The 12,248-nt window shown below is 51.3% G+C and overlaps 5 protein-coding genes across 5 annotated transcripts; all 5 read right to left on the bottom strand.

Annotated features, from left to right (window-relative positions):
* Positions 1 to 865: 865 nt before the first annotated feature.
* On the bottom strand, positions 866 to 1,357 carry CMQ_6760 (uncharacterized protein; the record flags this gene model as incomplete). Its single annotated transcript, XM_014320446.1, has 1 exon — positions 866 to 1,357. One exon carries the CDS (start codon positions 1,355 to 1,357, stop codon positions 866 to 868), a length of 492 nt encoding a protein of 163 aa, XP_014175921.1.
* Positions 1,358 to 2,340: 983 nt separating this feature from the next.
* Positions 2,341 to 3,537, bottom strand: CMQ_6826 (stomatin family protein; the record flags this gene model as incomplete). Its single annotated transcript, XM_014320512.1, has 3 exons — positions 2,341 to 2,625; positions 2,692 to 3,275; positions 3,354 to 3,537. 3 exons carry the CDS (start codon positions 3,535 to 3,537, stop codon positions 2,341 to 2,343), a joined length of 1,053 nt encoding a protein of 350 aa, XP_014175987.1.
* A 2,166-nt stretch (positions 3,538 to 5,703) lies between these two features.
* Positions 5,704 to 6,876, bottom strand: CMQ_6793 (pirin domain containing protein; the record flags this gene model as incomplete). The annotated part of the gene is made up of 1 exon (XM_014320479.1): positions 5,704 to 6,876. The coding sequence occupies one exon, from the start codon at positions 6,874 to 6,876 to the stop codon at positions 5,704 to 5,706; it is 1,173 nt and encodes a 390-aa protein (XP_014175954.1).
* Positions 6,877 to 7,846: 970 nt separating this feature from the next.
* CMQ_6991 (pathogenesis associated protein) lies at positions 7,847 to 8,556 on the bottom strand (the record flags this gene model as incomplete). Its single annotated transcript, XM_014320677.1, has 2 exons — positions 7,847 to 8,356; positions 8,488 to 8,556. The coding sequence occupies 2 exons, from the start codon at positions 8,554 to 8,556 to the stop codon at positions 7,847 to 7,849; spliced, it is 579 nt and encodes a 192-aa protein (XP_014176152.1).
* A 2,183-nt stretch (positions 8,557 to 10,739) lies between these two features.
* Positions 10,740 to 11,982, bottom strand: CMQ_6914 (uncharacterized protein; the record flags this gene model as incomplete). The annotated part of the gene is made up of 2 exons (XM_014320600.1): positions 10,740 to 10,970; positions 11,608 to 11,982. The coding sequence occupies 2 exons, from the start codon at positions 11,980 to 11,982 to the stop codon at positions 10,740 to 10,742; spliced, it is 606 nt and encodes a 201-aa protein (XP_014176075.1).
* Positions 11,983 to 12,248: the final 266 nt, after the last annotated feature.

Raw genomic sequence — 12,248 nt, 5'->3', positions numbered from 1 at the left:
GGTGTGTTTCGAAAAACACAGAGATATGCAACTGAGAATGTAAGTTTAGAAGAGAGAAGGACGAGACTGCAGGTGTTGTACAGTATCAACAGGTAGGTCGGGAAGTCAAGTTGCTCTGCAAGGCACCGCTCGACGACAGCCGGTTGAGGTACTGGCTAAGTCTTATGTAGATATCAATTAGGTGGATTGAACAAAGGATGTGCGCGCGTGGCAGTCATGTATGGCGCTGTCGATCGAGACTACATGGACGATGATTTTTCAGAGTTCGATTTTGGACGGGAGGCTTTGGATAAGAAGGAAATGCTGAGTATCCGATGATGACCGCCGGAATGCTTTTGAAAAGCCAACACAAACACATCATATATTGGCCCCCACAAGATAGCTGTCGCATTGGCCACGCGATACAACTAAATGTAAATACAACACTGAATATGTTGACATGGTTTCTTCTCCGCTTATCAATTCCCATCAAAAAAATGTCCTCGTTATCGAAAGGACCGTGAGCAAAAGTCTTAAAATAACACCATGCTATATAGGCCAAATGCTCTACCATGGTCTCGAAGTCATTTTCGTAAAAAAGCCATTCAAATTTATCGGGGTTTTCCGTATCATCCACTCGTAATGATGATGGCTGGATCGCATTGAATACTTGGACGTTATCTGCCACGATGTTTTCTTGTTTCGTAGCTTCGCGCAGTATCCGCTCCATCGTACAAACATTGTATTCCACATTTCTGGTAATGTACTGAACTCGTAGATGGAGGTTTACTCCATATCTGTTCAGCCATGAAAGGTTTTGGTATAGCTCTTCAGTCTCTTGACTCTCGGAGATGCAACAGCGTACTTTGTTGAAGTGATCACGCCTTTAATCATAAACGCGTGTTATTGCCTCGTGAGACAATTTGCAGGCTGACCTGAGCCCATCATCGCCTTGATAGCCATTGAAAAGGTTGTGGCTATAATGCAAATATTCCAGTGTTTCGAAATAGGACGCGCAGGGCGGAGGCCAGGCTGCGGCCTCCCAGATCATGGTTTGCACCTCAACAGGCAGAAGTGGGAAGAGGTGGAAATCCTGTGTAGCTTGTGGAGCCAGTTCCAGCTTTGAAGGGGGCCTTTGGATCCCCAACACGAGCTCGGATAATACGGTGAAATCCTTGCTGATGCTGCAGAGGGTCTTGTGTTCTTCCATGATAGGCTCATAGTGTACAGAGATGGCTTTCGACAGTTTTGGAGCCATCTCGGAAAGCTCTGCGGCAGTCCGGGAGACATTCGAAGCGCATTTGGCCAGTTCCGTAGCAGCCTTGGAGAATTCCGATACTTCCCGGAGAAAGCGTGAAGACACGAAGCTTGCTTCCATGATGGCCAGAGCTTTGTTTATGAATTTGTGTGTTTTCTCTGTGTTGCTTTGTTTTTGTCCAGCTGCAAGTTGCGTTCAACCGACGGTGAAAGGCTACGTAACAGATTTATATCATGTGTTTGCCCTACTCCGTATGAAACAGTCTATCAACACGGTCAAAGCTAGAATGTTGGATAATTTTCTGCCTCTGGGCGGCACGTTACAAGCAACAGCCGAAGAACGTAAGCGCGGTGAGATGAAGATCCCTTACTCATACAGTAGGAAACACAACGCCGTTCAAGGGTCAGGGTAATCGTACCGGCGCTGAGTCATTTCTTGCTGTTGTATGCACAAAGTACCCCGTACTTCCCTCTCAACTGTTGCGCCAAACTTAACGTTGGACGTGGTTGTGCACTAGCCATCTGATGCATGTGAAGCTCTTCGTTGTTTGAGCCCACAGCCAAGATCTTCTCGTGAAGTGCGATAGCATTACTGGATGTAACTATCCATATACATCAAACATGAAAATCATGAAAATCATGAATATAACGGAGACCGCAAAAACAGACCAGTGATATCTTGGGTATCCTACTGAAAAGGAAAGGAATAAGAAAAAGAAAACATACAAACAACTTGGGCATCCCTGATGACGGACTTCCCTCACAATTACTCCATCCTCGATTACCAGGAGTATCCTTCCTTTCCTTCCTCACCATCCCAACAAAAGTTCAGGCTTATCGCCTTTTCTGGATTGATGTTTCCGGTGTAAGTCTTGCGAGTATCTGTTCGTTGGTCTTTTGGTCAAATGCGGCGTATAGCACCAACAAGAGAAGATACAGGTGCGCGTGGGGGACTGTCTCGTATACTTCATGTATTGAACAATGACGACCAGCCGTTACCATTGTGCGTCACTATTTGTCGTAGTCAACGGCAACAAGGCCCCTTAACGTCAGCGCAACTGGAAATGGAGAAGCACAAGGCGAAATCCGCTCGGATGCTCTCGATCAGATGCTCTCGACCACCCGAGCGTTGATAGCCTGTTGGAAACTGTGGTCCTGACCTCCAAACTCTTGGAAGCTGCTCGGCTCTCCGGGCTCGCTGTTCGCCTGCTTGATGGCCGTATCAAAGGCCGATGACCCGGGCATCGTCTGGTTCGCGGCTGGCAGGAAGATGACCTTGCTATTGGCGGTCTTAGCCATAGCCTGCATGGCCTCGAGGTAGCGGATCTGCATGGCGGGAGCCGACGACAGGATATCGGCAGCCTGGCGCATCAATTTGGCGGACTCGACCTAAGGAGGTTAGCAGGCGAACAGAGTAGTAGGGGGGAGACAAGAAAGAGAGAAGAGAAATTGTACCTCGGCTTTGGCGGCAATAATCTTGGATTCTCCGATACGCTTGCTCTGGGCAGCCATGGAGAGCGACTCCTGCAGCTCCTGGCTGAAGATGATGTCCTTTATGAGCATGCTCTCGACCTGGACACCCCAGCCAGCGGCCACGTCCTCGATGATCTCTCCGATGGACTGCGCAATCTCCTCGCGCCGCTCAATGACGTCCTGTACGATGCGGGCGCCGACAACGTGGCGCAGCGTCGTCTGCGTGCGCTCGATGAGGGCCTGGCGCACGTTGTTGATGCCAAAGGCGGCCTTGTGGGGGCTGACAATGTGGTAGTAGATGACCGAGGTCAGGTGCACGGTGACGTTGTCCTTGGTCATGCAGACCTGCTTAGGCACCTCGACCGTCTGGATCTTGACGTCTACCTGGACCAGGTGCTCGCTAAGTGGGTTGATCTTGACCAGGCCCGGGTCGACGGCCTTGTAAAAACGACCAAACTTGGTGACGAGGCCGACGTTGCCCTGGCTGACGCTCTTATACGGGTTCGGACAGCAGATGCAGCAGGGGATAGCGCCCAAGCCGCCGATGCAGGTGCCGAGCGTATTGACTGCGGTGAGAAGAAAGCGTTAGCAGCCGGCCAAAGAAGCAGTAGCATGGAAAATAGATAGCAACGGCTTGGACGTACTCATTCCACCATACCAGTCGTTAGTGCCAGCGTAGTCGCTCACGATGGTCGCATAGCTCTTCTGCAGGTCTTCGGGGCGAGGAGGGGTGACCTCCATGTTGATCTGTGGGCGAAATCCGACATTGTTATCCACCATCGGCTTGGAACTGCTGTTGTCCATACTGCCACTTGCTTCTGCACTCATGGTTGCAAAGATGAGAAAGAGGTCGAGTTGGTAAGCTTGTTCTGCGCTCGAATAGTCTGTAGAAGCTGAGAATGTGAGCAGGAGCTGAGAACGAGGATATGGAGAGCGTGTTCTGGAAACAGCAGATGAAAGCGAGAGGGAAGCGGGGGTCCCTTTATCACTTTGAGTTTGTGGCAGTGCGAGAGCAGCTGCCGATTAGAAGCGCACTCATGGGAACTTGCTCGTAAGACACTAAGTGTTAGCTCATAGTGCTTTGCGGAGAAACTAGTAGGCGTTTTGGGTACGTTGCAGGAAGGTGCCCTTGGGCCCGTTAGCGCGTGGGCACGGAGTACAGTATGCGCCTATGTCGAATCCACGCGACACAGTGCTTGCGCCACAGATCGGGCATTTCACCAAACGGCCAATCCAATGCTTTGTCAACTCTTGGTCACCAGACGCGGGATCATCAATTTCGTATTTGGAACAATTGATCTTTAAGTTGTAACTTGCAACAGCTATGAGTACAAATGCGTACGGAATTACAGACATTGCAAGTGTGTACTTTTACAGTGTCTTATAAGGCAAACTGTGCGGACACGAGACGCACTAAGATACAATCCAGATTCAGAGTACGGAGTACTTGAACGCCTATTTGTACGGCTTGGAATAACAACCAAGAGGGACTAAGTGAGATACAAAGTATCTTCAGAGTTATGCAGGACGCACTACCCTCTCTCGGAATATGTCATCCAGGCATCGGGTGCGTATTCACCTGGCTAACGAAGGAAAAATGCTACGACAAATTGCTGAACCTGGATTTCCGATACGAAATACGATGCATGCCACGACCGGCCGTTGCCACGATCACGAGGAACAAAAGTACGAGTACAAGCGAGCCAACAAAGACATTGCAATTAAACAGGGCCGTGAAGAAATCGTCGGATATTCGAGGCCAACCGAATCCAACGGAGCTGTACCGCCACATCAGACGTTAGGAGTGTCAGGATTTGACGAGGGGGGTGTCATTACACTAGAAAACGGGGCGGAAAAGAAGGTGCTTTACTCCGTGCAAATGGGTGATCGAAAAAGCTTGGCTTTCCTGGGTGGGGCCGCTTTGGTTGGTGTCGCCGTTATCAGCTCGACGGTCAGAGAACAGAATGCGCCTCGATTGAGCAAACCGCACCCCTTAGCATAATGAGACACCAAGCTTTCTTGCGGTATGTCCCAACATTACGGGCGCCCACGACTCACCTTCCCCATCAGGTTCGCTGTTCGTCGATTGGGATCATGAGGTGCGCACTCTTCGCCTTGAAAGAACAGCCAGCCCACTTAAATGTAGCTAATCCCATGATTGGCTGGTGCGCACATAGCCTTGCCAACTGCTAGTCTGCTTGTCAGCAATCGGCCGGACCTTCTGCCGACAGATCGACATCACGAGGGACGATAATTCCACATTTTCCGACCGGACTACTGCGGCGACCGGCACTCGAAGGGCTCGGTGGGAGGGGCGGCCTTGGCAGGGAGATCGACCGGGCTGTGTATTTGAATGTGAGCGCCACCGACCTGCTTAAATACTGACAAGGCATTCGCAGTCAAATCCGCTGACCGTTCGTTTGAACTCTTCTCTTTGCTGATAGGCGTTCTTGGGGCCGAGGTTGAGCTGCTGCGCAATGGCGTAGGCCTTGGCTATTCTCGCGTTGCATGTGGAAACTAACGACCGTTTTTCAAAGCCATGGGTCGGAAGTGCTCGGGCCAAAGCATCAACACAAGTCCTACTTCATTTGTCTTTACGAGTACGTCACCAAAATGCAGGATATTGTAGAAGGAGAAGCTGAGGAAGAAGAGAAGTTCCTGAGGGTTGCGAAATCATGTAAGCTAATGATAATTAGCGAAACAACCTGCCGTATGATACTTTTGGAAGTCCTCCTGTGAGTTTCCCTTCTGGTACTTGAAGCACGGAAAAGACACTCTCAATAAAGGTCAACCGCATGCAATCTCACTATCTTAAAATCGTTCGTATAAACTGTGTTGTAGTCAGTTCATTAACCAACGTCTATGTACATTAACGTGATATTTACAAGATCAATGACAGCAATTACAGGACAGGGAAAAAAAGGTCAAAGGCCTGTGAGGCTCCATTCGGTTCTACTTTTCTGTGTTTTCTGCTTTGATTTTTGCTCCCTGCCATTACTCCACCATCGTCTTGCCGATCTCGCTCTTCCAGCCCTTGGCACGTTCAAAGCCGTTGGAGAAGCTCTGGTAGTCCATAAGGGCCTGGTAGACCTCGTCCTTGTTGGTGACGACAAACGGGCCGTACTGGACGACCGGCTGGTCGAGGGGGGTACCGGCCACGAGCACGAAGCGAGCGCTCTTGGTGGCGGCCGCATCGACAGAAGCGGTGACAGCATCGCCATCCGGGGCGAAGACGATGTTGTGGAAGGCGTGGACGAGCGTGGAGGGGTTCTCGTCGCCGCTGTCCTTGGCGCTGCCGTTGGCGAAGCGCACGTCGCCATCGAGCGTGTAGGCAAAGGCGGTCCAGCCGGCGGGAACGGGCTGGACGACGCGGCCGCCGGGCTTCACGGTGATGTCGAGGATCCAGACGGGCGTGTAGGCGAGGTCCTTGACGCTGTCAACGCCGTGGCTTTGGCCCGAGATGACCTTGATGTGAACGCGGCCGTCGTCGGCGTCGACGCTGGGAATCTCGGCTGCTCGCAGGTCACGGTAGCGCGGCTCGCAGTTCTTCAGCTGCCGCGGCAGGTCGACCCACAGCTGCAGCCCGACGTTGGCCGACCCGTCCGCGTTCTGGTGCGGCATCTCGGCGTGGAGGATGCCGCGGCCGGCCGTCATGAACTGCAGGTCGCCGGCCTCAATCGTGCCGGCATTGCCGGCAAAGTCCTCGTGGTCGACCGCGCCCTCGAGCAGGTACGTGATCGTCTCCTGGCCGCGGTGGGGGTGATCCGGGAAGCCCGAACCCGGCTTGATCGTGAAGTGGTCCAGCATCAGAAAGGGCGACAGGTTGCGCAGCGACGGCGTGCCAATCGAGCGGCGCACCCGCGCGCCCGCACCCTCGGCCTGCTCGACGGCCAGAAAGACCTTGCGGATCGTGCGCGAGACGGCGGCAGACATGTCGGTAATGACTTGCGGAGCTGTGCTGCCGAGGATGGCTTGTGTTTGTGCTTTTGCTTGTTGCTGCGCGCCTGGATTGTTCACGGCTGTGCTGTTCAGAGGTGCGTCTGTTTGCAAAATGTTGTTGGCGAGTGCGCTGATGTAGGGCTGAAGTGCTGCTGGCAAGTTGTCGCGGAAGACAAGAATCGATCCAATACCAACGAGGATGGAGAGTATGATCCAAAAAGCCTTCATCTAGATCGAGCGGACTGGAGACCCTCTATTTATACAAGGACAACAGCTGCCGTGAGATGAAGGGAAAGCACTGTAAGTGTGGCTGCCGAACTGTCGCGAACATTCCTGTCGTCCTTTCGACGAGAGGAAGCTCCCATTTTGTCTTCTTTTGACTGATTCGTCATTCTCCACTAATGCTGACAAGAGGCTTGCTGATTCGTCAGAGTGCAGAAAGCCAAGAATTTTCGGTTGATTCAGCCATGACAAAGCTGGTACAGCTGTATATTAGCGCCGTTGAAACCGTCTCTTGCTGAGATAATTGTTTTGTAAGGTGCAGATTGGCGGGGCTGACAAAAGCTTGACAAGACCCGTAAAAGGCCCGTCGAGACCACTTGCATACTCCGTACGGCTAGGATGTGGGGCAGCGTCTTCTTATGCGTTTCACTCTTCTGGGCATATTTCAGCATAAGGGAAATCCCTCTGTGAATACCTGCTGTTTATTCTAGCGCTCAGTCCTACACGCAATTGAAGTCATATCTGATCGACACGTCGTGCTCGTGGCCGGTGTCCCCTTGCCTCCTTCTCAGTGTAAAGCAGATTCTGCAAACAAAAAGACAGTCTCAATAACAAAATATATCCCTGGGTTTCTCTCAATAGCAGGCTTCCATGTAAGGGATCGCACCCCAAGGAAACTAAGCACAAATATACCGACAAACATGATATCAATAAAACAGGATTCGAAGAACGCGGGGCAAATGCAAGGACGTCATGCGGGCCGTCCAGACATACCCAAGCCGCGAAATAACGCAAGATAAAATACTATTTGGCATAACATCCTTGAGGCAAACAAGGGACTGTCATTCCATATCACTGCTTGGCGCTATGGTGGCGATGCTGTTTCTGTTTCAATGTCCGTCATCGCAGCAGTAGCAGTAGCAGTAACAGTCTTTGTTCTGCAGCTGCTGCGACAGCTGCTGCTGGCCGAAACACCCTAGTTGGTTCCGCTGGCCGTCTTCTCCTGTACTACCTCCTTGGCCGCAGCGGTGGCAGTAGTCAGATACTCACGCACCCAGCCGAGAGTCTCGGTGGCGACGACTATGGCCGTGACGGCCAGGGCCTTGCTGAGAGGGAAGACGCCATCACCGTTGATCTGCTTGCGTTCGCCGTTATACACGCTCACGACGTGGTCGCGGCTCTCGATGCCCTTGCGCACGGGATACAGCACAAAGTCCTTGGTGTCCTTGTACACCTCAGCGGTAGGCTTGCGCACGACCGGGAAGTGTTGGTCGAAGTTGTCGAGGGTCCGGTCTCCCAAACCGTCGACCTTCTTGACGTACGGCGACACGTACTCGTACGGCTTGGCAAGATACGGCAGCACGGGCTTGGCCAGGCTCTCAAATGTCTCAAGGGCAGATGTGCTAAGTGCCAGCGTCTGTTGGCCGTACTTGTTCTTCTGGATCGACGTCAGGCCATCGGTAACGACGGGATACTGACAGAGGTGCTGTAAAGAGTACAAATTAGCCTTGTTTCGCTTCTGGACGACCTGAAGAAGGCAGAAGAAGTATGTGCAAGAGGAAATGAAACGAGAGAAGGCCAACCAGAGAACAGCCGTTCATCATGTTTATCACGTACGTCGAAAAAGGCGGATTGCGGGGCGACTCCGTTGACGCCATTGACGCCGTTCACAGTGGGAGAGGCCATTGTGATAAGTAGGAAGCGCGTGTGGTTAGGGACGTGATCGACAGATTGGCGGGAGGAAGGTATGGGTAGTAGAGAGATGCAAGCGGCTTTTCTTCTGGTAGAAAGGAGAGAAAATCGGTTGGGGGGCGGCTGCTGGTATAGGAACTTTTATGTGCGACACGTGAAACCCGATAGTGCGAGGATTGCGGAGCGAGACGAAAAACAGACGGAGGAATGTGAGATAGCTGGGGATCAAATGCGACACAAAGATGTCTTGGCTCTCTGGGGGAATAGAGCTGGAAATGGATCTGTCCGATGATGTTCGGTCAAGAAGGAGAAAGAAGAGAAGGTGATGGAAAGGGGGCAGGAGTCGGTGGGAAAGGGAGCTGCAGTGTTTTACGAAGGATAGATGCGTGCGTCCATTAGCATGTGCTTTTCGCCTCTTGTCTCTGACAGACAGTAGGGTGGGGCCCCTCCCTCTGTCGTTGGCGGCATTAGCAGAAATAGCTCTGGTTACAGCGCGTGTGTGGTTGGTGTGTATGTCTACTGGTGCTAACGGACCGGCCGCACTTGCCTTATCTCTGGACTCGGCTGTGAGAGAGAAAGGATTGGCGGTTAGGCAGGCAGGCCTTCGCTAAGAAAAACAGGCAAGAGCTCTCTGCTACGTAATATACGAACTTATTACATAGTATCTTAATACGTAAAGTTTTAGGCGTGTCTACTGGCATGTGAAAATACATGGCCCGTGCACCAATGTCGCTCATTCTTTTCTACGACGTATGCTCTCTCGCCACGGCGGAAGAAATCAAGATATGCTGCGCGAAAACGCGGCATTACGGATGCAAGAAAGATCAGGGAAAAGCGATGATGGATAGATGACCAGGAGCGTAAAAGGAAGGCAGAGGTACTTTTGTCTGGTCTGGTGGCACGCCTCGAACAGCTGCGCGATAACGGGTTTTGCAGAATGACATCACTCAGTTGCATAGCCTATTCCTCCGGCCGGCTTCTTCATGCCGGGCGCCGCATTCTTCTAATTTTCTCCGCATGTCTTAACAAGAGGATGTTTGTTGGGTAGTAATAATAGCAACAGTGCTACGGTAAACTGCAGGAGGGGTGCATCGCGAAAATGCAAAAAGCCTTTCTTCGCTCTGGTGCAACCGTCGAGGTTATTGAACACGCAGCTTACGAGTTAGATGGCGCCACCTTGCCTCCTTTCTCTTAGCCCGCTGCACGCAATTTCTGCCATGCTGCTTCTGATAGGATGATCGAAACTGTTGAGATGCATATTATGAGTAGCTCGCTTACGGCTAGGCTCAATGCTTGCAGAAGCTGTTTCGCCGGTCTCGATTGTGTGCCGTCCGAGGGAGTAGAGGTACGAACACACCGGTATGGCATAAATTGACCGGCCCAGACTACTGACAATGAAAGGAACGCCTGAGGTCGGCTTTTTTTATCCTACCAGTGCATTCTTCAATCGCGAAAGATGATTGGCTTCTCCCCCATAGCACCTGTCATCGTGGACCCACCGTTCTCACATGTCAAGCACTAACCAACAGCTACTAAAAAAATGTCGAGCGTCTCAGCCGCATGTTGACAAGTCACATAGATGCTTCGAGATCAGTATTCTGCGTAACAAGCATGTGTGTGAGAAACATTCAGGTTGGCCGTTCCTCACAATGTGCTAAACGTTGGACAGTGAGTGGATGTCCGTATTGCCTCCTTTGTACGTCGGACCAAGACTAACGGGGAATCAGACGGACAGGAGTGAAGTAAACAAGTTCACGTAACCGTCTGGCGGGTAGCGTAGAATTGGGTGTGTACTCCGTACCAACTGAAAGACTTTCCATCCCGAGGAACTACGGAGTACTGTTTGATAGATTGAAGGAAGATATGGAAACGAAATTCAAACGGACACTCCATGCAAGGGCCCATCTTCTCATAGAGGCGTACTCCTAACTACATATGTAATATTGACCATAGCTTTTGCCACCTTTCACATGAAAGCTGATCCGGTCTTTCGGGTGCATTATCCCTCGGAGAAAAGCCAGTCATAAGTGCCCTTGATATATCGAGACCGCCGTCGCCTAGCGAAAACTACGATGGGCTGACCAGAACAGCACAAGCAGCCGTCCAGATCTCTGCGCCGACCGCTAGAACATCATCAAGACAGGCTATTTCAAGCCCCTCTTATTAATTGTGCTGATTTATACCCCCAAAATAACAGCTTTTTTGTCTGCCATCGATGCTTGCGCGGCGCCTGCTGGGGTTTCGACAGGCTTCGCTGTGGTGGCATCGTGATTGTCGCCGCAGAGGAAGCTTTTGGACATAAAATTGGCGATCATGATAGCGACAGTCTGCTCGACAACCGCTAGCACAATGGGCCGGGGGCTGTCGAACATGCACATTCCCGTAACCGTACGGAACCTCTCGGGGGTCTGGGTATAAGTAATGATGTTGGTCCTTTTCCAAGCGTCAGCAATGCTCCAAACAGTATCAAAAGGGGGACTATAACACGCACAGTAGGCAAAGAGCCCAGGTACTATAAATGACAACCGCCAGTGTGGGTGCATTTTTAGCTCCAACAACTGTAAGATCCCCAACGAAGACCACCAAGCCGTGGAGAAAACTGATGAAACATATGTTAGCAAGCAGTCCAAGGCGATTGAGGTGGTGGTAAAACTTACCCTGCTGTAGAAAATGAAACAAGGTCTGGGCAGTAAGGCTCCAGTATTCGGGGGACATCTGGAAGGACAGACAGTAGAAGTAGACAAAATTGAAAGCGATGCTGAGCATGCCGGATGCTAAAACGGTGAGTGGCGACCCAATCCTGGGCTGGGACGGAGCAATTGATAGTGCAATGATAGAGGCGATGGAGTACTGTGCGTGGATAAGAGCCAGATTGAGCTACATCATGCCAATCCTGCGATTGTGAGCTAAGACAGTCACAGAAGAGGTTTCAGCGGTTACAATCGATGCTGCAACGCAAGTAAGAACCTCCATTCTGTTAGTATTCAGTCGTACCCAGATTTGAACGTGCTGGCCCAAACCTCCTGCTTGTTGCTTGGTACTTACCAGAGCTATGACAATACAGACATCATCCAGGCCGAATCGGCGCTTTTCTCGGCCGTAGAAGCGATGCGCGAAAGATGCCAGGAGAACGCATCCTGCCACCACTTGAGTGACCATGAGAGTCGTTCCTGGGCCCCGGTCAGATGCCAAAGCCCTCGCTGTCTTGATAGTCTCGGTTCTTTTCAGGACGAGCATGGGACCGTCATCAGTCGTGCAGTTGTAATCGAAGGCTTCGTTGAATACGGAAGCCAAAGCGGTCTTTTGTAGATTCAAGAGACTACATTCAAACGTCTGGTAATTGTTTTTATCTCCAACCTCCATCATTTTCAAGGCAGTGTCTATTGAGTAGGCAGTGAACAAGACGAGGTGATTGGGCATTTGACAAAGGCGGAAAACTGCGATGAAGGCTTCTTTGTCTTTGTGGTGGCCACAGAATATGTAAACACGTGGGGGTCAGCTAATGGAGCTTATGGGAGCAGCTGTGGTAAAGGCGTACCTGCCAAAAGCAGAAGACTCCCACGCGCCTTCTTTTTTGAGGACCTTCTGTAATTTCTGTTCTCAGTATCTTCCACTGGGGGGTTTTCTGCTTGAAGCTACATCGACAAAGGCTTCCCTTTCTTGATTCATTTGCCTGTGCAATTACA

Source organism: Grosmannia clavigera (genome assembly GCF_000143105.1).
Source record: "Grosmannia clavigera kw1407 unplaced genomic scaffold GCSC_108, whole genome shotgun sequence".
Taxonomy (NCBI): Eukaryota; Fungi; Ascomycota; class Sordariomycetes; order Ophiostomatales; family Ophiostomataceae; genus Leptographium; species Leptographium clavigerum.
This window is presented reverse-complemented; position numbering and strand designations above follow the sequence as displayed.